Source organism: Taudactylus pleione, unplaced genomic scaffold (genome assembly GCF_031769625.1).
Source record: "Taudactylus pleione unplaced genomic scaffold, aTauple2 ptg000161l, whole genome shotgun sequence".
Classification (NCBI taxonomy): domain Eukaryota; kingdom Metazoa; phylum Chordata; class Amphibia; order Anura; family Myobatrachidae; genus Taudactylus; species Taudactylus pleione.
In genome coordinates, this window is record NW_028284563.1 from 548189 (window position 1) to 572263 (window position 24075).

The 24075-nt window shown below is 47.1% G+C and overlaps 2 protein-coding genes across 3 annotated transcripts in view; one reads left to right on the top strand and one right to left on the bottom strand.

Annotated features, from left to right (window-relative positions):
• C1QTNF2 (C1q and TNF related 2) overlaps positions 1-131 on the bottom strand; it is a 45935-nt gene extending 45804 nt beyond the window's left edge. Inside the window, exon 1 of the mRNA XM_088475031.1 lies at positions 50-131. The gene's annotated coding sequence lies outside the window, so the exon portion shown is untranslated. The remainder of the gene's footprint in view (positions 1-49) is intronic.
• On the top strand, positions 79-23509 carry SLU7 (spliceosome associated SLU7). 2 transcript variants are annotated; one of them, XM_088475029.1, is made up of 16 exons: positions 79-229; positions 1825-2003; positions 3660-3813; positions 4590-4670; positions 5818-5982; positions 6469-6537; positions 13695-13742; positions 14878-15003; positions 15211-15308; positions 16214-16281; positions 16679-16818; positions 16975-17136; positions 20217-20321; positions 20537-20605; positions 21208-21309; positions 22856-23509. In XM_088475029.1, the coding sequence occupies exons 2-16, from the start codon at positions 1837-1839 to the stop codon at positions 23033-23035; spliced, it is 1734 nt and encodes a 577-aa protein (XP_088331155.1). In that variant the 5' UTR covers positions 79-229; positions 1825-1836; the 3' UTR covers positions 23036-23509. The 2 variants fall into 2 exon arrangements, with proteins under 2 accessions (XP_088331155.1, XP_088331154.1); XM_088475028.1 differs by having other exon boundaries at positions 80-219.
• The last annotated feature ends 566 nt before the right edge of the window (positions 23510-24075 follow it).

Genomic DNA, 24075 nt, shown 5'->3' on the forward strand with positions numbered 1-24075 from the left:
ACCACGTGACCGCCTAAGACAACCGGGTCCCGTCCCTAGCAATGATTACCGGCTCAGGTAACGCGGACCCGTCCACTGACTCGGTCACGGTGACGTCAGAGATGCGTACGTTGGCGCGTCACTACCGGCTCTATCCTCTACTTCCTGCTTACATCCCAGCCAGTCCCGGATGTTTATCTATGCCAGAGCGTGATTGCTGGGCCAGGTGTCGGGTGGACAGTAAGTCCGGGTAATATCGTCTGTACAGGGGGTAGACAGTGGTAGGCTGGTGGTATGGGTGTGTTAGGGGGTAGAAGGTGGCAGGCTGGTGGTATGGGTGTGTTAGGAGGTGGCAGGCTGGGGGTATGGGTGTGTTAGGTGGTAGAAGGTGGCAGGCTGGTGGTATGGGTGTGTTAGGGGGGTAGAAGGTGGCAGGCTGGTGGTATGGCTGTTAGGGGGTAAAAGGTGGCAGGCTGGTGGTATGGGTGTGTTAGGGGGTAGAAGGTGGCAGGTTGGTGGTATGGGTGTGTTAGGGGGTAGAAGGTGGCAGGCTGGTGGTATGGCTGTTAGGGGGTAGAAGGTGGCAGGCTGGTGGTATGGCTGTGTTAGGGGGTATGAGGTGGGAGGCTGGTGGTATGGGTGTGTTAGGGGGTAGAAGGTGGCAGGCTGGTGGTATGGCTGTGTTAGGGGGTAGAAGGTGGCAGGCTGGTGGTATGGCTGTGTTAGGGGGTAGAAGGTGGCAGGCTGGTGGTATGGCTGTGTTAGGGGGTAGAAGGTGGCAGGCTGGTGGTATGGCTGTGTTAGGGGGTAGAAGGTGGCAGGCTGGTGGTATGGGTGTGTTAGGGGATAGAAGGTGGCAGGCTGGTGGTATGGGTGTATTGGGGGTAGAAGGTGGCAGGCTGGTGGTATTGGTGTTTTAGGGGGTAGAAGGTGGGAGGCTGGTGGTATGGGTGTGTTAGGGGGTAGAAGGTGGCAGGCTGGTGGTATGGGTGTGTTAGGGGGTAGAAGGTGGCAGGCTGGTGGTATGGGTGTGTTAGGGGGTAGAAGGTGGCAGGCTGGTGGTATGGGTGTGTTAGGGGGTAGAAGGTGGCAGGTTGGTGGTATGGCTGTGTTAGGGAGTAGAAGGTGGCAGGCTGGTGGTATGTGTGTGTTAGGGGGTAGAAGGTGGCAGGCTGGTGGTATGGGTGTATTGGGGGTAGAAGGTGGCAGGCTGGTGGTATGGCTGTGTTAGGGGGCAGAAGGTTGCAGGCTGATATGGATGTGTTAGGAGGTGGCAGGCTGGTGGTATGTGTGTGTTAGGGGGTAGAAGGTGGCAGGCTGGTGGTATGGCTGTGTTAGGGGGTATAAGGTGGCAGGCTGGTATGTGTGTGTTAGGAGGTGGCAGACTGGTGGTATGGCTGTGTTAGGGAGTAGAAGGTGGCAGGCTGGTGGTATGTGTGTGTTAGGGGGTAGAAGGTGGCAGGCTGGTGGTATGGCTGTGTTAGGGGGTAGAAGGTGGCAGGCTTGTATCTGTGTGTTAGGAGGTGGCAGACTGGTGGTATGGGTGTGTTAGGGAGTAGAAGGTGGCAGGCTGGTGGTATGGCTGTGTTAGGGGGTAGAAGGTGGCAGGCTGGTCATATGGCTGTGTTAGGGGGTAGAAGGTGGCAGGCTGGTGCATGTACAGTATATGTAGGGTGGTTATGGTTTGTGTTAGGCAGTAAGATCAATAGTGACAATTTATTAAATATTGTTTGGTGCTTTCAGTGTAATTTAAAAAATTTTTTAATACCTTTCTAATAATCTTCTCATTTATTCCATCCATATGTTTGATGTTATTAGTGAACCTCTCTGCTATTTGTATTACAGTATCACTCTAAAATGTCGGCGGCCACCGATATTATGGCAGTAACGCCAGGGGGAGGGGGAGATCCTTCCGGCATGGATGAACCAAAAAAGATGACCAGGGAAGACTGGAGAAAGAAAAAGGAGTTGGAAGAACAACGAAAATTGGGTAATGCCCCAGCAGAAGTTGATGAAGAAGGAAAGTAAGTGCCAGTAGCACAGTAAATCGGTGTGTCACCAAAAGGTTTTTCCTGTTGCCAGTTAGAAATAGTTTCATTTATGGGCAAAGTGTAGATTTAGGGTGTTCTGTGTTGCATCGTCACCATCCAGATGTAAGACTGCCTGTCTGGAAGTACAGATTAGGGTTCGTTTTATAAATTATATTTTGCTAGTTGTAAGTTACATGATTTTTCAGTCTAATGTAAATCAAGGTGCAGTATTGTTCATATAGGCGTGGAACATATAACTTGTGACAGTGGACACCCTTTTGTGCCCAATGTTCCCCTCAACGTGCTCAAAATGTCATTCGAAGGAAGTGTCTGCTCACTGGGCAACACGTGAGAAATGCAGTTTAGCGAGCAGGAAAATTGGGTGCAAAACAAGATCAAAGACTTTACATATTAGTGAAGTGGTGAAACACGGATTGGGGAGTGTTTTGTATTTATATGAACTATGGCCCTCATTCAGAGCCGCTCGCTATTTGCGGTCGTTCGTTTAAAAAAAAGGTGACTATTCAAATGAACCGTTCGCACTTTGCGGTCTGTTCACGCCTCTAAGTCTGAACGAGCGAGCAAAACTTGCGGTCGAAATTTTGAAAAATACGCCCCCTGGCCGCTCGCATCATACGTCATGTCCGCTATTTATTAGATTAATCGAGTACATCGAACAGCGTATGAACTGCTCCCTATTCTTGTGGTTGGTTTTTTCAACCGCTATTTTGCAAGTAGTTCTGACTAAAAAAAAAAACCAAGTGACGTGGTCGCTGACGCTGCTGTATTAATTATGCACACCCATAAAACGCCCGTTTTGACCTTTAAGCACGCCTGCGTTCTGAATTCCACTCCCCGTTTTCAAGCACCTTCCCCTGTTACCACCCACATACGCCTCCTCCTGTCACTCAAAATAGCAGGCATTTGCTATTTTGCGAACAAACTATTTTCGGACGCACTGACTGGTTCGCGCATGCGTATTACAATCCGTACGCATGCGCAGTTGTGCGAACATCGCTCAGTGCGAATGAACGGCCGCTTACGAGCGGCTCTGAATCAGGCCCAATATTTTAAAATGTGTGCTTTACATACCCAATTCTTGGGGACTCTGGTCCATATTAGATATGGGTAACGGCCCTGTGCTGAGCAGCCTGGGCATTGCTGGTTGCTGCTATTATAGTGGGAATCTGCCGAAGACGTCAAGTACTGGGAACTGTATTGTTACATTCAGAAGACAAAAAAATTTCACTCGACTGCCAAAAGTATAGCATTGTGTCTCTGGTAAAAAGTGAGGTGAAACTTAATTTACCGCTGTTACTATTGTCTGTTATTACTATAAGGAAGTGGGTAATTGATCGTGACACTTGACATAATATATGCGTACATGCTGCTGTGTATTGTAATATATTTTTCAACTTGGAGTTTACAGTGAAACATTAAGTTTAATCCCTGGTTTCCATACTTTCCCATTAGTTATTGTGTCTCAGGCTGAAAAGTAGATATGTATATGTTTTACTTTAAAGGAAAATGATTTCAATGCAGTGTTTTGCTTTGTGAGATGTGCTAAGCTATCTGTACCAGGCTGACTACAAAGTAAGGAAAGCTACATATCAGAAAATACACTAAACTTCTTTTAATGACTCTTTCCAGGGATATTAACCCTCACATCCCTCAGTACATCTCCTCCGTGCCATGGTACGTGGATCCTTCCAAACGGCCGACTTTAAAGCACCAGAGGCCACAGGACGAGAAGCAAATGGTGTACACCTCGATGATTGACTGGTACAAGAAGGGTGTTAAAGAGGTGAATATAGAGGGTCGTTACTTGCAGTGGTGGCTCCAGAGGTGGGGCTGCTGCACAGTTCAAAATTGAAATAGAGGAGTCGCACCAACTGCCACCCCAAATGCTGCCAAACACCACTGGCTGGGACTCACTGGCAGTTGGTGTGACTCCCCTATTTGAATTTTGAACTGTGCTGCAGCCTCACCTCTGGAGCCGCCACTGGTTACTTGCGTATTGTTTATCAGAATATTACAGAACGCTTAATTATGGGGTTTATGAAACAATTGTTTGGGCTAATTTAGCAACTTAATTAATTTTATTACATGTTATGTCACATGGATACTTATCTAAAGGGAGGGAGGATACATTTAGTATTTGTAGGTTTTGTATAAATACTAAAACATTTTATTATTATTATTATTACGTACTTCAGGAACTGTTGAGCTGATAGGAGTGAAGCTTTAGTTTTGTGGACATCTTCTGCAAAGAACCTTGTACTGCCTATCTCACTCATGTGCCCACCGCCCACCCCCAGTCACCCCAATGTGTGTCTAGGGGGTATATTTAATTACGAGTGGGTTTTTAGAAGTGGAGGTGTTGCCCATAGCAACCAATCAGATTCTACTTATCCTTTATCTAGCGCCTTCTAGAAGATAATAGCTAGAATCTGATTGGTTGCTGTGGGCAACATCTCAGGACAGGCAGAAAAATCTGCAACCTTTGAAAGTATGTTATGCCTTTATGAGAGACCATGTTTTCAATATTTTGAATTAATATATATATTTTTTTTTCTGTAGGGATCAATCTCAACAAAATATCGCCAAGGAGCTTGTGAAAACTGTGGCGCGATGACTCATAAGAAGAAAGATTGTTTTGAGGTAAGATTTGGTACTTTCATGTGGTACATTGAGAATACAGAAGCGGTAGGTGTAGGCCCTGCTGTATGCAGGAGATGGACAATATTGCTCCTCCTGTAGGCCACACACAAGCCACTCCATTCCCACTAGTGCCTGATGCTAGCTAACCAGCTGTAGCTTAATGTATTTGTTTTGTAGCAGTAAAAAATTTTGTTTTGGAATTTTCTATTGTATTTTCAATTCTCCTACTGTATTTTGCTTTTGCTGGGAAAGGGTTTGTCAGAACACTAAAGGACTGTGGACCTGATTCAGAGGCGCTCGCTCGCTCTGAATCAGGGCGGGCGCTGTTTTTTTTAGGAACGGCCTCCTGGCCGCTCGCTATAGCTGTGGGTGACCACCCACAGCTATAGCGAGCGGCCATGATGATGGTCTCAAATAGAGCCGTAAGCTCTCCCACCCACAAACAGCAGACGTTCGCATGGAAACGCCTCGGTTTGTGAAGCCACCCCCCCCCCCCCCGCCACGCCTACAAAATGGGGCGAGCTGTCGATCAACATCGACAGCCGCCACTTTTGTAGTGAGTCCCGGAGCCAGTGCTTTTTGCTGCGTGCACACTGGGCCACCATCGACCCGGTTGCGAGCGCTCAGCGCTCGCAACCGGGTCTGAATCAGGCCCTATATGCCATTCTAGGGCCTCCTGTAGGGGGATCATTAAGACGAATGAAGTACCGCATGAGTGGTAGGGGGTCGTGTTTATCCCTTCTTCCTGGTTCCTTAGGTATCCTCGAGAGGCTTCAGTAAATGGGCATAAGTGCACCAATATCCTCGTGCTACTTTCTTTGCCAATATCCTCGTGCTACTTTCGTTGACGGGGTGGGGGTGGGGCTATCTCTTTTTGTTGTCTACGAGTTGTCTCTTCATTGTCTCCAGTTCTGAAGCCGGTGGGCAGTGTGCCAGTGGGGACAGCGGTTCCTCCTGCATTTTAGATGACCTATATGTGCTTCTCATTATTCATTTATTTATTTTCATGTATGATTGAAATGACAAAATGCTAAGACCCCTCCAGAGTGAACACCTTTCCTTGCATATTTTTTTTCAATTTTGATAGTGAATGAATACATTTTAGTCCATTATAAAGTTTTCTGTGTGTTTTTTGTGCACTTTCCAGAGACCCCGGAGAGTGGCGGCAAAGTTCAGCGGCATTAACTTAGCCCCAGATGAGTACGAACAGCCGCAACTTATGTTGGACTACGATGGGAAGAGAGACCGGTGGAATGGCTACAACCCAGAAGAACACATGAGGATTGTTGAAGAACATTCCAAAGTTGACTTGGTACGGTGTCTGTGCTTCCAGTCATTCTGGACTTTTGTTGTTGAGGTTTTTCTTGCGTTTGTGGAGAATTTCAGACATCGCTGCATTATGTGGTTGTTCGTGCAAATGATTTAATCATAAAATGATGCTTGGTAATGGAATCCTATGTCAGCGGAGGTGCGTCTAACATTGTAGCCTTGACTTGGTCCAAGTGTTGGGCTGCCATCATCTTTGGTGGCCCATAAAACCAATGTCGCTTAGGGGTATATTTACTAAAGTGCGGGTTTTTAGAAGTGGAGTTGTTGCCCGTAGCAACCAATCAAATTGTACTTATCCATCTAGCACCTTCTAGAAGATAATAGCTAGAATCTGAATGGTTGCTATTTAGTAAACCTACCCCTTAGTGTTTTCAACTGTTGATAAGTAGCTTCACATAGAACCATAACCCCCTGTTTTTCACAAAGCATCCCTATAACACAGGCCAATAGTAGACTGTCTTTCTTCTAGGCGAAACGTACATTGAAGGCTCAGAAGCTTCAGGAGGAGTTGGCCTCTGGAAAACTTTTGGAACAAGTGGTAAGGAATGGAAACTTCCATGGATTTTGGCTGTCGCTGCATGCACTGCTATTGCATGTTTTATTCGATAATGTCTTACCAGTGGTGTCTTTTTAATGAATCCATCGGTTTATTTGTTTTTGTAATTGTGGCTGATCTGTCCTTTTGAGAAATTATTATTTTAATTGGACATTTGCACTTGGGGAGAGGGATGTTTTTTGCGCTGTTCGATATAAGATATAGGTGCATGTCCTCCGTTCGATGAAAGAGAGCTAACCGATTAATTATTTTTGTATGTACGGGTCTACTGTGGAGGTTATGTAATAGGTTCTGGGTTTAAGGAGCCGGCGAGGTCGTCACTAAATTTAAAGCGGCAATTATTTATAAGGGCTGGTTTTGCCTTTTGGTTAATATAGCAGGAAACTCGCCGAAAACATGCCTGTTACTCAGTCTCTGCATGTATTAGATAACGCCCTGATGTCACATATTGGGGGAGAATTGTATCAAATCTTCTAAAGAATGGAGAAGTGAACAAGTTGCTTCCAGCAACCAATCTGCTTTTAGCTAGCCTTTATGTTTATTTTGATATATCTCCCCCTGTATACAGCACAGCTCGATGTCATTAGGTGTCTAACTCACAAACTAGTTGTGTGAAAGTAATTGGGCTGTTGCTTGTTTTTAAATGTTTTTCTACTTCAGGGTCCATAGGGTATCCACAGGATACCTTGGGGTATAGGTGTGACGTCAGTCACAGGGCACCAAAGAGTTAAGCTTTCAGCCTCCCAGGATGCACTAGGTCCCCCTCCTATACCCCGCCCCCGGGCCAAGGCAACTCAGTTTAGTTTGGTGCCCGGCCGGAGTCGGGTGCACCTGTTGGAGTGGGGGCTAGAAGAGCCCCTGAAGCTTTTTCTTCATGCAGCTGTGGCTGCACATCTGGATGAACAGCATGGACAGTCAGTCCTGACGTCCATGCTGTCTTCCCTACACCCCGCCGGTACCAGAACGCCGGTACTGATCCGGGGATGCTGGTGGGCGTCTGGGGTCACAGCTAGCGGTGACCCCAGATGCTCCGGACCATGGCCGGATTCAAGGGGGACAGAGGTAAGCAGCGGGGTCCCGCGGTGGGTCCCCGCTGATCACATGGTCCTAAGTCCCCAGGCAGGGGGCTCCCTGGGGACTGGCTGCAGCGTGGAGCCAGGCGACCAACCTGCGCTTCCACTACCCCCTGGGACAGCGGACCGCAGCAGAGCGGTAGCGCTGCGGCGTCCCAGGGGTTAAATGCATGCCAGGGGAGCGCGCCTTCCCTGTCTCACAGCCGGCGCCTCCCCCGCTGCACACAGCCCTCTCTGCACTGTGCTGACTGGTCCTGTGTCAGCGCTCCTCCCCCAGGCCAGCTTCTCTCTGCTCCTCGGCGGCCATCTTCTCTGCAACGCATGGTGAACGCTGCTGGAAGTCTGGAAGGAAGCATCGTGGTCTGGGTCCCCCCGCATACCTCTCCTCCGCTGTGGCTCAGGTCTGTGTATGCAGCGCTGTGTCCTACCAGGCCCTGTGTCTGTGTAGTTGAGTGATCAGCGCTGTTAGTGCAGGAATTGTTATTTCTCTGCATTGTATGTGACTGTGCTAGCGCTGCCTGTAACTTTTCTTCTCTAAACTGTCAGCTTTATTACTGTCCCTGTTCTTTCTGCTAAAGCCCTTGCGGTGCGGTGCTGCAGGGTGGTCTCTCGCCTATTTAATACTTAATTGGTGAGAGAGGTCACATACGTGGTGCCATCATGTCTGAAAGTGATTTTCCCCTCCGGCTACAGTGTACCACGTGCAAAGTACCGTTAGCGGAGGGGGAGGGTAGCGCGGAGGGCCTTTGCCGGCAGTGTTTGTCCATGGCGCGGCCTATTACGGTTACAGCACCGGTACAGGAGCCGCCCTGGGCTTGTTTCGCTCAGGCGTTAACAGCTTTAGTGGGCCAGTTAGCTCCGCAGCCCGCGTTTACTCCGAGGGGTTTGTCCCAGCAGTCTGTGGTGTCGTCACCCATGCAGGGGTTCCCACGACAATTGGTGGTACCCCACAGTCTCCCTATTTCCCCGCTCCCGGGTTCTCAGGAGCCAGCGTGGGTTAACTCCCTGACGAGTTCTGTACAGCACTTGTCGGATGTGTTGCAAGGGAAGTCTGTGATGCGGCCTCATAAAAGGCCGGTGGCGTCTCTGTCCGCTCCTTATGAGGATGACGAAGGGACGTCTGATGATGGGGAGATTCTGGATCCTTACGATCAGGAACCTCTCCATACTAAGGACGCTGATGCTAAGTCCAAAGTATATATTCCTGGACTTATTCGGGCGGTCCGCACAGCCTTGGTGATTGAGGACGAAGTTCCCCCAGCGGCTAAATCTAAGTATGCCTTTTTCAAAGATGTGAAGGGCGATGCCACATTCTTTCCTCTTTCGGGTCAGTTGGTGGACCATTTAGAGGAGGCGTGGAAACAACCTGGCAAAAGATACCAGCCGCAGAGACGCCTGGCGGTGGCTTATCCGTTCGCGGATAATTATTTTGCTAAGTGTGAATCCCCTCCACAGGTGGATTCTCACGTGACCCGTCTTGTCCGTAGTGCCACATTGCCGATGCCATCCATGTCCTCCCTTAAGGATGCTACGGACCGCAAGGTAGAAATCTGCCTGAAGTCCGCTTATTCCCTTGCAGGGGGGGCAGCACGGCCGGCTATGGCCATTTGCTGGGTTGCCAGAGCGATGGAGCGCTGGGCGGATTCATTAGAGGCTTCTTTTGAATCCGACTGTCCGGCCGAACAGGCGGAGTTGATTGGCAATCTCCGTGATTCGGCCACCTACATCAACGAGGCGGCTCTAGACATTAGTACTCTGGTGTCTAGAATTTCTTCAGCAGCGGTAGCTGCTCGTCGCACCTTGTGGCTGCGATCCTGGAAGGCGGACGCAGATCCAAGAAAGGTCTGGAAGCGTTGCCGTTTACCGGAGAAGTTCTCTTCGGTCCGGATCTGGATAAGATTGTGGCCACGCTGGCGGCAGCCAAATCTGCTTGTCTCCCGTCGGCCGCTGCTCCTTCTGGTTCTGGACCATCGTCCTTTCGGTCATCTAGGGCCCAGGGCAGGCCCAAACCACAGTCGTTTCCTCGACCGGCTGGCCCTAAGAAATCGGTCAAGCCCCGGAAACAGGCATGGAGTACCAGACGTCCGGCCCCCAAGCCAGATGACAAGCCTGCGGCCCGACGGTCCGGGTCTCCCCTTGGGGGATCCCAGGGTGGGAGGCCGCCTGCTGCAGTTCTCCCGGTGTTGGTCGTTCACTACGACAGACACTTGGGTTCTGGAGGTGGTCTCTCACGGGTACGCCCTCTCCTTCCGGCACAGACCCCCGGCTCGATTCTTCACCAAGGGTCTACCATCAGACCGGAACAAGGCTACGGAGCTGCGGAAGGTATTGCACACTATGCTCCAGGCTGGAGTTATAGTGCCTGTTCCATTCTCCCAGAGGGGCCAGGGTTTCTATTCAAATCTATTTTTGGTACAGAAACCCAATGGGTCATATCGTCCGATTCTCAACCTCAAAGCACTCAACAAGTCTTTGCGGGTCCCGAAGTTTCGGATGGAGACCCTACGGTCCATCATTCTGGCGCTGGAACCTGGGGACTACATGGTGTCATTGGACATACAGGACGCTATGGCGGTCATGGCGGCTTCTCTGCGGCTGCAAGGAGTCGGCATGTTGCCGTACTTGGACGACCTGTTATTGGTGGCAGGATCTCCAGAGCTCCTGTTACACCACTTGGACCTGACCATTGCACCGCTGCAACGGCACGGCTGGCTAATCAACTGGCAGAAGTCCACTCTAATCCCGTCTCGGAGGATTCTGCATCTTGGAGCCTTATTGGACTCGGGACAGCAAAGGATCTTCGTGACGGAGGACAAGATCTCTGCTTTACAGTCAAGGGTGCGCAGTTGTCTGCACAGCCGCCGGGTGTCCTTACACTCTGCGATGAGGTTACTGGGCTCCATGGTGTCAGTGTTCGACATGGTGGAATACGCCCAGTTTCACTCCAGACCTCTGCAGCACCTGATCCTGTCCAAGTGGAACGGGCTGCCTCAGTCTCTGAAGTTCCAGACGATTGTGCTCACCCCGGAGGTTCGCCTGTCCCTTGCGTGGTGGTTAAAGACGACCCACCTCAACAAGGGACGTCCGTTCTGGGTTCCAAATTGGGTCCTGTTGACAACGGACGCCAGTCTTCGGGGCTGGGGAGCAGTTTCGGGTCCACACTTGTTCCAGGGCAGGTGGACGCCGACAGAAGCGGAGCTTCCAATAAATATCTTGGAACTCCGTGCGGTCTTCAATGCTCTCCTGCAGGCACAGCGGTTTCTCCAGGGTCACCCGGTGCAGGTCCAGTCGGACAATGCTACCACCGTGGCCTACATAAACAGGCAAGGAGGAACTCGCAGTCGGGCGGCTCTCGTAGAGGTCTCTCGGATCCTGGTTTGGGCGGAGCGCAATCTTCCGGCCATATCAGCGGTCTTCATCCCGGGAGTGCTAAATTGGGAGGCAGACTTTCTAAGTCGCCAGGACGTTCATCCAGGGGAATGGTCCCTGCACCCGGACGTTTTTCAACTACTGGTGGACAGGTGGGGTCTTCCAGAAATCGACCTCATGGCGTCCCGGCACAACAACAAGTTGCCGGTGTACGGGTCTCGCACAAGAGACGAAGGGGCGTCTCTGGTGGATGCTCTGTCCGTCCGGTGGACGTTCAGGTTCGCATACCTGTACCCTCCGGTCTCCCTTCTTCCACGGGTAATCCGGAAATTCAAACAGGAAGGAGGGACGCTCCTGTTGATAGCTCCCGCGTGGCCCAGACGGCACTGGTTCTCAGACCTTCAGGGTCTGTCCGTGGACAGTCCTCTGCTGTTGCCGCTACGACCGGACCTTCTGTCTCAGGGTCCTTGTCTTCACCTGGACCTGACTCGGCTGTCTTTGGCGGCGTGGCTGTTGAGACGGCCATGCTGAGGTCCTGGGGGTTTTCCAGCTCTGTGGTGCGTACCATGTTACGAGCTCGGAAACCGTCTTCCGCGAGGATATACCATCGCGTGTGGCATACGTTCTTCCAGTGGTGTCGACCGAGAGGTTATGCACCGCGGGAGTTTCGTCTGTCTCGGATTCTCGCCTTCCTGCAAGTGGGACTAGATCATGGGCTTCGCCTTGCTTCTTTGAAGGTACAGGTTTCGGCCCTATCTGTCTGGTTTCACCGTAGGATTGCTACAATCCCGGATGTGCGCACCTTTATGCAAGGTGTTCTCCGTATTCAGCCGCCCTTTGTTCCACCTGTGGCGCCTTGGGATTTGGCTGTGGTCCTGAGGGCTCTTCAAGGACCGCCGTTTGAACCACTGGGCTCAGTGGATATTAAATGGCTAACAGACTGTTTTCCTTCTGGCCGTTGCTTCAGCCAGACGAGTTTCTGAGTTAGGGGCTCTTTCTTGTAGACCCCCTTTCTTGGTTTTTCATGGGAACAGGGCAGTGCTCCGCACTCGGCCCGAGTTTCTTCCCAAAGTTGTTTCCCAGTTTCATGTTAACGAGGAAATAGTTGTTCCGGCCTTTAAATCACCGGGTCTTTCCGTGGGTGAGGCCTCTTTGGATGTTGTGCGGGCCTTAAGGACTTATGTTGACCGCACTTCTTTGTTTAGGAAGTCGGACGCTTTGTTGTCCTCTATGGCTTCTGTAAAAAGGGTTGGCCTGCTTCAAAGCAAACTTTGGCAGCCTGGATCCGTATGGCTATTTCTGAAGCTTATCTTCATGAAGGCCTACCGGTCCCTCCTTCTCTGAAGGCTCATTCCACTAGGTCTGTGGGTCCTTCGTGGGCAGCTCGACGTGGTGCCTCGGCAGTTCAGATCTGCAAGGCTGCTACGTGGTCTTCTGTCCATACCTTCGTGAGGTATTACAGGTTTGACACCTTCGCCTCTCAGGATGCTTCCTTCGGGCGGCGGATTCTCCTTTCTGCACAGGAGCGTCCCCACCCTTAAAGGATACTGCTTTGGGACATCCCCAAGGTATCCTGTGGATACCCTATGGACCCTGAAGTAGAAAATATGAGATATGGTAAGAACTTACCCTTGTTATCTCTATTTCTACGAAGTCCATAGGGTTCCACAGGACTCCCGCCCTGTCGCACCTGTGCTGCAGATGGGCTTTGCTCTGGTCACCGGTTTTCCGTCTCCCTCTGGTGAGAATGTGATTCTTGTATGTGTCCAGATCTTTGTTCTCTCTCTTCCTTCTCCTCCTCCGGCCTATGGCTTGGTAACTAACTGAGGTGCCTTGGCCCGGGGGCGGGGTATAGGAGGGGGACCTAGTGCATCCTGGGAGGCTGAAAGCTTAACTCTTTGGTGCCCTGCGACTGACGTCACACCTATACCCCAAGGTATCCTGTGGAACCCTATGGACTTCGTAGAAATAGAGATAACAAGGGTAAGTTCTTACCATATCTCATATTATTTCCAATAGAATTTTATGAATTAAGCTGAAATTTACTTGACTACAATAATTATACAAAGCCCTGTCTTAAATTGAACCAACATTGTTTCCCTGGTTAAAGAGAGAGATTAATTTACTCAAAGTGAACCCCCCCCCCCCCCTTGAAAAATTGGTGTAATTGCAATAGGGATAAACCTTGAGAAAACTGTTCTGTAAATGTTACGCCTACAGTAACTATGCTCCCTGCTAAACTAATAGGTCTCTAGGTAAACCATATTACTCTGTACTGCCAGTTGCCTGAACATCGCTGGTGTAAGATGCTCAATGCCGCAGGCGCTCATTATAACAATTTGGTTGCTAAGCAATAACTTGTAAACTAACCTTTGGCAAATGTCCATTGTTCAAATGGCTGAACGCTGGCTGAATGTGGTGCACTTACGTAGTGGCTGTTGCTTGTCACTATACGGCACTGGTTAATGACACTAATGTTGGTGCCCAAACTTACTGCATTGCAATTAAGACGGTTGGAGTGAGTGCCAACAATTTGGAGCAGTAGTTAAGGGAACTGACCATTGCATAAATACTCTTTATACTCTGACCTGTCAGCATATTTGTTTAGCAGAAAGTTCAGATTACTCGTAAAATCATAATAAAAAAATTGACTCGTTTTTCGTTTTGTCACCCCTGTTTCTTTTTTTTTTACTCCAGAGCTCCCCCAGACACCAGTGGGGAGAAGATGAACAGAATGCCCAGACAGTAAGACATTTTATTCTCCAGGGAATCTCAACTGCAAGCAACTAATCATGTATTATGCGTTTTGTTTCTATTAAATAGCCATGTTCTGAGCACACGAAGGACTGCCTAGGATTAATGTTACGCAACGTGAACACTGGCGCCTGCTCGGGATTTGCGGGTCACAGCGTACACACAAAGGCCTGCTCGGGTTTAGCAGGGCACAGCGCACACACACAGGCCTGCTTTAGATTATTGGGGCACCACGTACAAACCAAAGACCTATTTGAGATTAGCGGGGCACAGTGTGCACACGAAGGACTGCTAGGGATTAGTGGGGAACGGGGCACACAATATAGCCTTTTCAAGATTAGCGGACACAGCGAGCACAAAAAGGTCTGCTGAGGATTAGCGGGGCACAGAGTGTACACGAAGGCCTGTAGGGATTAGCGGGGCATGGCGCACACAATATGCCCTGCTCAAGATTAGCAGTGGCACAGCGAGCACAAGGCCTGCTCAGGATTAAGAGTGCACAGCATGCACACAAAGACCTCCGATTAGTGTTGCACAACGTGCACATGAATACCTACTCTGTATTAGTTTTGACACAGCATGCACATGGATCCTTTTTGGGATTAGCAGGGCACAGCTTGCACACGGAAGCCTCCTAAGAATTAGAGGGCACAGCATACACATGAAAGCCTGCTCAGGATTAGCGGGGCACAGCGTGCATATGAAGACCTGCTCGAGTATGCATTGGCGTGCTCGAGAATCAATTGTTATCTTATTTTAAATATATTTATATATTTGTTGCTGCTTTCTACCCATGCACTTCACTCCCTCTGCAACTATTCCATTGTTTGGACAATACCCTCACTGGCTCCTGCATACGGTGTATTTGTAAGGCTCGGAGCCTAGAGAAGTGTGGATTAAACTGTGCATCGGTAGGTGGTCAGCGCTGCTGCCTGGACCGCTTTAGTGGCCTTTGAAAAGGAACATAGTTGGTTTGTTCTCTCTAATAGAACTCCCTGCTGTCAATCCAAAACTATTTTTGCTAAATAATGAGTTTTATAGATATATATATATATATGTTAGCGCCCTGTTGCTTCTTCAGCAGATAAGACGCAGCCCTAATCAAGCTTACTGTGCTTTTTATTAGGATCGAAACAGCGAAGACGAGGATGAAGATAAATACGCAGATGATATCGATATGCCAGGGCAGAACTTTGACTCCAAGAGACGTATTACCGTCAGGAATTTGCGTATCCGAGAAGACACTGCCAAAGTAAGATGTGTATTAATATTGTATGATAATTATATGGAGGGGGCTATGGGCTGAGAGCAGATCCCACTGATGGTAGTGTGTCATGAGTTTGTTCAGCAGAATAGTCACTGAAATGTGCCCATGTTCTCGGTTCTCGTTGTAAGACCCTTCTGTGAAAGATCTCTCGTGGTTTTATGGTCTCACACTGAAATGTTTTTTTCTTGGCAGTACTTAAGGAATTTGAATCCAAACTCCGCATACTACGATCCAAAAACGAGAGCCATGAGGGAGAATCCATATTCTGATGCAGGAAGGAATCCTGACGAGTATGTAACCAGCTGTAATATATGTGTGGAATGAGACAGACTATGGCAAACTGTGGAACAGCAGGTGTCCTAGTGTCCTTCTAGCCAAAGGTTACCAGGCAGGGCCGGATTGGCTAGCTGGCACTTATGGCATTTGCCAGAAGGGCCGATGGTCTCTGGGCATGTTCGAGGAGGGAGGAAGTACCCCCGCCCTCCAGCCCACGCCGCCAGATGCACGCTATTAGCTTCGGGGGAGGGAAGGGGTGGCGGCAGTGGGCCAGGAAGAGAAGGAAGCGTGCCGTGACTCGCGGCATGCCCCCCTTGAAACGAAACAATGTCCCCTTCGCCAGCACGCACAGGGCAGACTGCCAGGGCTGATGTACTGCCCCAGTCCGTCCCTGTTAGCAGGATCTGCTAGGATCTGTGGCTTCCTAATAGCCGGATATATGCAGGTTTCCTACCTTTGTTATCTATAGGTTGTGTAGTGGATTTACATAATGTATGACTGTGACACTCGCCTCTAAATAGATCACATTAACAGTGAGTAGGCTTTAAGTGGCATGACCTGTGGGAAGAGGTATGGCTGTCGACCACTGATGGTCTGACATAGGTGGGTAAATAGATTTACCACCGATGTACAGTATGTTTAATGATGGTGAACATCGTAGGCTGGGTCCAATATAGGACTGCTGCCACAGTCTGCACATGTGAGACCGACGACCATTGACGCTTCAACCATAAATGTTTTCCTCCCGATAGGTTAAAACCATCAACCATCAATAGGTATCTCATCGATGGCCATCCTTACTGACAGGCACGCTATAGTCTCATCTAATTGTGCGCACCTTCTGCATAATACAACTTTATAAATAGTAAAATGTACTTGTGTGTGTCTGCCTCCATCCTCACCTGGCCTTTCTTTGCAGGGTCAGCTATGCTGGAGATAATTTTGTACGATATACCGGGGACACAATCACTATGGCACAGACACAGTGTAAGTACAGAGAGGTTTATTTGGTAATTAGATTCTCCATCAGATTTGTAGCAGTGAGTCACATAGAACTGGTGATGAAGTCTTATAATAGCAAATTATGGACAGTGGTATGAAAGATGATACGTGTTACAATTGTTACATAGCACCTAAATATGTTGAATCAAATAGCACTATATTGTTTAACATGTAAGGAATATTGTGGTTGTGCATATCCGACTAGCATGAGAAGAAGCCACCTATATTCTCAAGATAAATATAATATCCAAAGCCTCGTACTTTACATGGGAAAAAAGACAACAAGCTCTGGCACTGTATACAGAGGAAATGTAGAAACTGCAGGAAATGCCCATAGTGTGCTGGAATGTATCTGAGAGAACGTCTCTATTCCCCTGCTCAGTGTTTGCCTGGGAAGCCTATGAGAAGGGTTCAGATGTCCACCTGCAGGCCGATCCCACCAAGCTGGAAGTCTTGTGTAAATCATTTAAAGTAAAGAAAGAGGACTTTAAGGAAGATCAGAAAAAAAGCATCTTGGAAAAAGTAAGTTATTCATTTAATGCAAACAGAACCTTAAAGAAAGCATGTATAATAAAATACAATATCTATATCTAATACACACACACACACACAAACACGCCTAGCTGTGTAGATAAGGCCATTTGACTCCTAAGCTGACGCGTTTGCTGTCTTCCGTAGTACGGAGGAGAAGAGCACTTGGACACACCGCCTGTGGAGCTGCTGCTAGCTCAGACCGAGGACTACGTGGAGTATTCCCGACACGGCACGGTCATTAAGGGCCAGGAGAAAGCGGCTGCACGTTCTAAGTATGAGGAAGATGTTCTCATTAATAATCACACAGTAAGTGTCTTCAAATTGACAAAAACCCTTAAAGGAAGTCCTGTGTTTTGGGCAATATTACATCAGTAATACCAAGTTTCTTCCATGATTGTTATTGCCATCTCTGCTTTCTTTCATTTCTCCTCAAGTCCTCAGCGATGCCACTAAGGCTGAACTACAGTGGAGCTACAAAATAATAGCTCTACTGTGTTTTAAAAGCCGATAAACTGTAAAGATCATGGTGTGCAATACATCTGGCTTGTAAATGAATGCAACTTAACTTTCTCCTTCATCCAGTGGGGAACACAGGGGTATAGCTAGAGAGGATCCTAGCACTTTAAAAACTCACTCTTTTGAATTGGGCTCCTCCCATTGGTGCCGAGTGCTGGTTTCTTTTGTTTGTTTATTGAGTTGAGTGCGGCTGCGTCTTTCCGTTGAAGGGATATATGAAAAGCAGCTGCGCTGAGGTAGGATCTGACATTGCTGCAGCGGCATCCACTGCTACAGGGGTCTGCTTCCACTGCTTAAGTGTCTTTGGAGGGGACTAGCCACAGCCATTGCAGGTCAATGTCTGGGATCTCTGGGTTCTACCTGCCATGAGATACGGGAGGTTTGGCCATGCACCAGAAGGGATTTAGCTGGCATCCCGGCAGTCAGAATCCCAACCGCCGACATCCCAACGGTAAGTATTAGGGTTAGGCTGCGGGAAAGGTTGGTTAGGGGTTTAGGATACTTGCCTAATTCTGTCGGGATGTCACTGTCGGTATTCTGACCGCCGGAATCCTGTACCCAGAATCCCGTACCCAACCCCATCGTAGACCAGCATAGCGAGGTAAGTGGCACCCCCATCTCTGTGAGGTCAAGCAGAGTTTTTCTTAACTAAGCCGCGGTAGGGGTTTGTGGTATTGGAAGCGGGACTTGGCTAGTACTGGCTTTGATTTGTTAAATGGGGGATTGAAGGAGCCGTCGAAGGACCAGCGGTCTCCCGTCATACAGAGCTGATGGGGACGAGCTGTCCCTGTATTCTCCTTCTCCGGGATGTGCTTTCTCTCTAGACACTGGCACTTATACTCTGCAGCTGCATGCAGCTCCACCTGGATGATGGCGCAGGCTTCTTTTCTTATTCCATGCTCCTCTATACCGCTGTATTAATACTTGTAGAGGTATGTTGGGGCATGCAGACTAAATTCCCTTCGGTCCCTCAGAGGCAGGGTCACAGTCATTCTATACCTGTCTGGTGGATTGTGTGTGTGCGCTAGTGAAAATCTAACAGTTTTCTCTTCTGTAATGGAACTTTGTTCTTTATACCGCCACTTATTCTCTTCTGTCTGGGAAGGGAAATTCATCCAGGGGCATCTTGGGTAAAGGAGACGCAGTGGCTAATATATTTCCCTGCTGAATATACTCAGGCTGTCTGTGTGGTATGCGCAGCAGAAATCCAGCACTCAACCATGTGTGCCCCTAGGGTCACAGATGTGACGGCTTGGGCTTGCACTTTAGCCTAAGCTGTGGCAGAGCTCTTTAGACAGAGCTTTCCCTCTAAGAGACGTATTGCAGTCAGAAAACTGCAAATAGGAGAAGACATTGCCAAAGTATGATAATTGTATGGAGGGACCATGGATAGTCTGTGCAGTAAAACAGGTTATTGCACATAACACCGAGGAGCAGGAGACTCACTGATTAAAACGGAGAGGAAGCCGAATGTCTCAATTACTTCCACTCACCTCGAAGATCTTTTGAAAGAGGAGAGATTCTCGCCAGTTGATGTCCTTTTATCTTTTGTCCAGTGCAGACAGGACCAGATGGGTATCTCCTACTTTGGTGTATGCCCTATAACCAGATGATCAGATTAGCCACGGAGGTCTTAGTACTCGGAGCTCTTTAGCATGGTGGAGGTCTCTCCGTGGTGCCTTCCATTGCGGTCCAACCTTCTGTCTCGAGAACTCTTCTGGCTCCCCAGGTTACATTGTCAGGCTTTGCCTCCGTCGTGTAAGCCAAGAGTTTTCCAGACAGTGTGATCCAGACCATTCTGAAGGCAAGTAAGCCGGTTTCTGACAATAGTTTTCATAGGGTTTGGTGGACCTATGTTTTCCTGGTGTGAACAGAAGAAGTTCCCGTGTCAACCTTCCAGTTGGCGAGATATTCCTTTTTCTAGAGGAGCAGTTGGAGGCAGATTTGCATGTGTGAAAAGGCTAGCCTTCAAAAGAAGGCTAGCTTTGATCCCTGGAAGTTCAGACCTTCATACAAGGGGGTGCTCCATGTGCAACTTCCTTATGTTCCACCTGTAGTCCCCTGGGACCTTAATCTGTTTCTTCAGCCCTTAGAGTAGGGAGCCATTCCGAACCTTTGGAGTTGGTGGATCCCCTTTTTCGGCGAAGCCCTTTCCAGCCGAAGGTGGTCTCCGAGTTCCACCTCAACCAGCATATAGTGACTCCGGCCATGAGCCGTGGTCAATGGGTGGATGGAGGAAGGCTCTTCTAATTTCTTGACGCAGCAGTTAGGATCTATGTACTTCAGATTTATTTTGGACGGGATGGCTGACCTGGTGGCTGTCATGAGCTGAACGTACATTGAAGAAGGCGAGCCTGTCCTGGAGAGGGTTATGGAGGAATCATGGGCAGTGAGATATGGTGCTTCCACTGAGCAGCTGGGTAGAGTGGCCACCTGGTCATTTATGCATACCTTAGCGAGGTTCTATTGGTTTGACTCCTTTGCGTTCAAAGATGCAAGTTTTGGGCTTAAGCTGTTACTGCCACATATCGTTCCCTCCTTTTGAGGACTGTTTTGGGACATGCCTGGTGTTCCAGTGTCCCCCTTTGGCTTAAGGAGAGAGCAGAATTTTTGTACTTCATTAAATCCTTATCTCTGATTCCATGAGGGACACTGGACAACCTCCCAATCATCCAGTGTCCTCCGTTGAATCGTAGCAAAAGATGCATTAAGAACAAAAATCCTTATGTAAATTCTATTTGCCTGTATATATTTTTGTTTGCCTTCTGCATGCAAAAGATAACTCTATAAATGTCTATAAAACTTCAATGAGAAGCCTTTACTATGTGTGCCTTTTTCATGATGTCAGTCTCCCTATCTCCCCTCTTTAGTGTATATGGGGCTCGTATTGGAAAGACGGAAGATGGGGCTACAAATGTTGCCACTCCTTTGTGAAGATGTCTTACTGCACCGGGGAAGCTGGTAAAAGCGTTGATGTGAGTTACTGCTGCTCAGAGAACACTCCACACTGTGTTCTGTCATTTCTGTGTGTTATTTAATAATAATGCAAATATCTCAACTGTGCTGTAGCCCATAGTCCGATGTTATTTTGTGATCCGTGTGAGGCAAGTTAGGCTATTTATCCCCATGTTTTCACGTAAGATGTGTTTACGTTTAGTTAACTTTTGATTTACGTCTCATCCCTTTTTAGAATATTGATCTTTGTGAAGAGGAACTGACTGTGATCGAGGAGATGGACAAACCGAAGACCTTAATGGAGGTACGTAAAATGTGGCGTAACTAGCGTAAAGAACCCCCCCTCCCCAAGGTTCCAAATGTCCAGTGCTGCTCTTTTGTGTCCTAATAAGACAAGGCTGTTTGAAACCGATAGCAGCGTTATAGTGGCCCCTCCACCTTTTGCACAGATGGGAAGATTAGAGGCTCTCACTATATTGCCAGTTTTGAATGAGGCAACTGTTGTAGGTGAGAAGAGATCAGTGAAGGACAATTGGAGTCATCTGGGGCTTCTGCCCGGTAAGGGTCAATTTTGATTGGTGGTAGGCAAAATATATATATTTTTATCCCCCATATATTAGTGATCTACTTAAATACAAAGAGAGAAGAAGTGCTATGAATTTGTGGTTTAACCTCTGACAATACAACCACAATTAATGGACATTGCCCAGTGCCGGGGGGCGGATGTGAGGGAGAGTAGATACGTCATAAAGTCTGAAATGTATTACAATTGTTATTGTCTACTCTTTATGGCGCTAAGTATGTCCTTCGAATGTACAGAGAAATGACAGAAATGTGTTTCCCATTCCTCTGCACTGGGCACAAGGAAGCAAATGTTTAGACATTGGACTTTTTTTTTCTTCACAGATTCATCAAAACAAGATGAAGAAGAAAAAGAAGAAGAAGCACCGTAAAAGTGGCGATTCTGACAGTGACAGCGAGGAGAAGAAAAAGGATAAACTAAAGAAGGTACGAGACGCTGCCCCGCTGACCCCCCAGCATGTATTATTGTCGCTTATACTATATGACAGTAGTGTACAGTTATTCCCTGGTCTGATCCGTAACGTTTTGGGATCTCTTAACTGAAATCCTTGTTTATGAAGATGTACATGGTGCGACGTGTTTCAAAAACCAACGTACTTGTTTGAATGAGCTACAGGCGCCACCTGGTGGCAGCAGCAGGAATTTCAGTGTGCTGTTAAATTATGAGTCTTCAGTATGTACACCGATAAAAAAAAAAAAAGTGACCAGATAAACAGTGTAATGTATACATTGTAAAAAAAAATATGTAGATTCTTTTGAATAACTGGACATTTAAATTACTGTTTTGTTTAGTAGGTTATAGCGCATCACAGATATTATTTTCGGATAGAATGTAAAGGAGACTTACTTTGCACATGCTCCCACACGTGTCCCTGACACTAGACCCCACTGTATATGGTATGGCAGTCTAGAGCGCGTGTGTGACAGGACCAGTTAACATAAATAGATTTTTTTTTTTTCTTTTTCTTTTATTGTTATTTAAATGCCCCCGTTTATTCAGGGATCCACTTAAATTCGGGGAAATAGGTGACTGAAACATTCTAGAAAGGACAGAGGCATCTAAACTTTCAGTTTAGGTTTGCTGCTGCTCTACGGTTCCTGGGCCCATTTACAGTGGTTCCTGTTGAATCTGCTCTGAAGCCGGCATAATTATTTAATTGTTTACCAAATTTTCATTGCCACTGCTGCTTTTCATGGCTATCCCTGGTTGGTTTAAAAAAAAAGGGAGTGTCGTTGATGGTGACACATGATTGGTTGTGAGTGTCTCACAACCAATCATATGCTGAGTCCTGTATTCTCTGCAGCGTAATATGTAGTTGGTGTATGCATATATTGCCCTTGAAGAAGTCCATTGTCTGGACGAAACGCGTTGGTGACTCCTGGTTCCACCTTCTCATGAACTTACCATTCCTTTTTATCCAGATAAGCTATATTCCTTTTTACCCTTATTTAACAACAAAGTATTTTTTATGAACTATTTTTTATTATTTTTTATTCTTCTTATCTTTTGTTATTGATTATCTTATGCATACTGCCCTATGTTTTTATGGTCAGGCTCATGTTCAGAATAAAATTATTTTAACTTTTAAGTATATATTTTGGTATTATTACACTGATACACATAATATCGCAACCATCTGCACTTTAAATCGTATTTATTTATTCATTTTTGTGTACACATTGCACTTTCCATTACAATTTTGCACTTTTCGCACATTTAGGTTATGTAACCAGTTATTTTTCAATCTTAATAGAATGCTACACATTGAATTTTAAATCAAGACCTGAATTAGCACATTGGGCTCTTTTTTTTTAATCAGTTTTGAATATATATATATATAGATAGACAGATAGATAGATAATATCTATTTATCTATCCTCTTCTCCCTCAGTCAAGACTATGTCTGTCTAAAATCAGGGTACTTACAGTAAGTCTGTTAGTTTGTAACCAATATTTATTCTCTCGCTCCAGGCCCTGAATGCTGAAGAAGCACGTCTTAAGCAGGTACAAGAAATCTTGCAGATGGATGAGCGGAAGAGAGCATACAACAGTATGTATGAGACTCGGGAACCCACAGAGGAAGAAATGGAGGCATACAGAATGAAAAGGCAGAGGGCAGACGACCCAATGGCCTTATTTCTTGGACAGTAATTCGGCTTTGGGGACCCCGCAGAGTGATGTGTCCAGCACACACAGTGTATTCTGCTCGAGAGCTTTGCGGAACTGTAAAATTAAAGGATTTCTTTTTGACAGTCTCTCAATTATACTGTGTATAATAGTGTTCTGTTTTATCTCCTTAAGTATTTGCAAGTAATTAATGTAAATAGATTTATTAACGGCTCTAATTTGTTGTCCAAGTAAGACGGGGCAGTGAGCTGGATTTTAGGTTCTAGTACTTTATTCTACTCGTACAGTATGTTCTGTCTAACGGTCCTTGGATAGTGGCAACATCCTGATAAACCTCCCAAGACATGTTAGGGGTATAAAGAAGACTCCTTCCACCCCTCAACAGTATAATTTTTTTTATTTTTATCCCAAGTTCTGTAAACATTTGCATAGTTGTGAAATTTATTGTTCCATCTGATATTCTTGCAATAAATATAACTATGCCCTGGTACTATTGAATGTTTAGCACCATGATTTGCATCGTGTGATTCGTCATTCCAGCTCTGACAAATATTGGGTATGATTTGGACAAAACTTGGTGTGGATTTATTGTGATTTTAGGCAAGTTCCACCAGTGTAATCTTAGTTTCACCTCACCCAGAGGAAGGCTTGCATTCATTGTGGAACTACGAGTCTCAACATGGCCAGCGGAACTGCCATCTGTTGTCTAACCATCACCTAACCTGTGGTCAAAAATAACCATGTGAAAATACAAAATGTTTTATATTTAAAAATGATGGTGTTTTTTTTCTTTTAATAAAAAATTTGTCAATTATATCTATCGGTTTTCATGCTGCCATTTGACAGAAGCTTCACATCAATGTTGTTGGAAAACCCTACTCCTACCTGTATCTGCTTCTTCCTGATTACTTTCCTTATTCTCATCCAGTAATACCACTACCTTGTCACATGCAGCCCTGTTCTCATGAACACCATGACTGTACAGATCACTGCCTCCCATAAGATCAGTGTTACACACACACTGAATAATCTGATTGGCTACAAGTTGTTCGACTTCAATACTA

What these genes read in the sequence shown, in the direction of transcription:
- SLU7 (XM_088475029.1), top strand. Translation starts at nt 1,837, where the DNA reads ATGTCGGCGGCCACCGATATTATGGCAGTAACGCCAGGGGGAGGGGGA. An exon ending in GAAGTTGATGAAGAAGGAAA is followed by an intron (nt 2,004 to 3,659) that starts GTAAGTGCCAGT and finishes GACTCTTTCCAG; the next exon opens with GGATATTAACCCTCACATCC. An exon ending in AAAAGGATAAACTAAAGAAG is followed by an intron (nt 21,310 to 22,855) that starts GTACGAGACGCT and finishes CTCTCGCTCCAG; the next exon opens with GCCCTGAATGCTGAAGAAGC.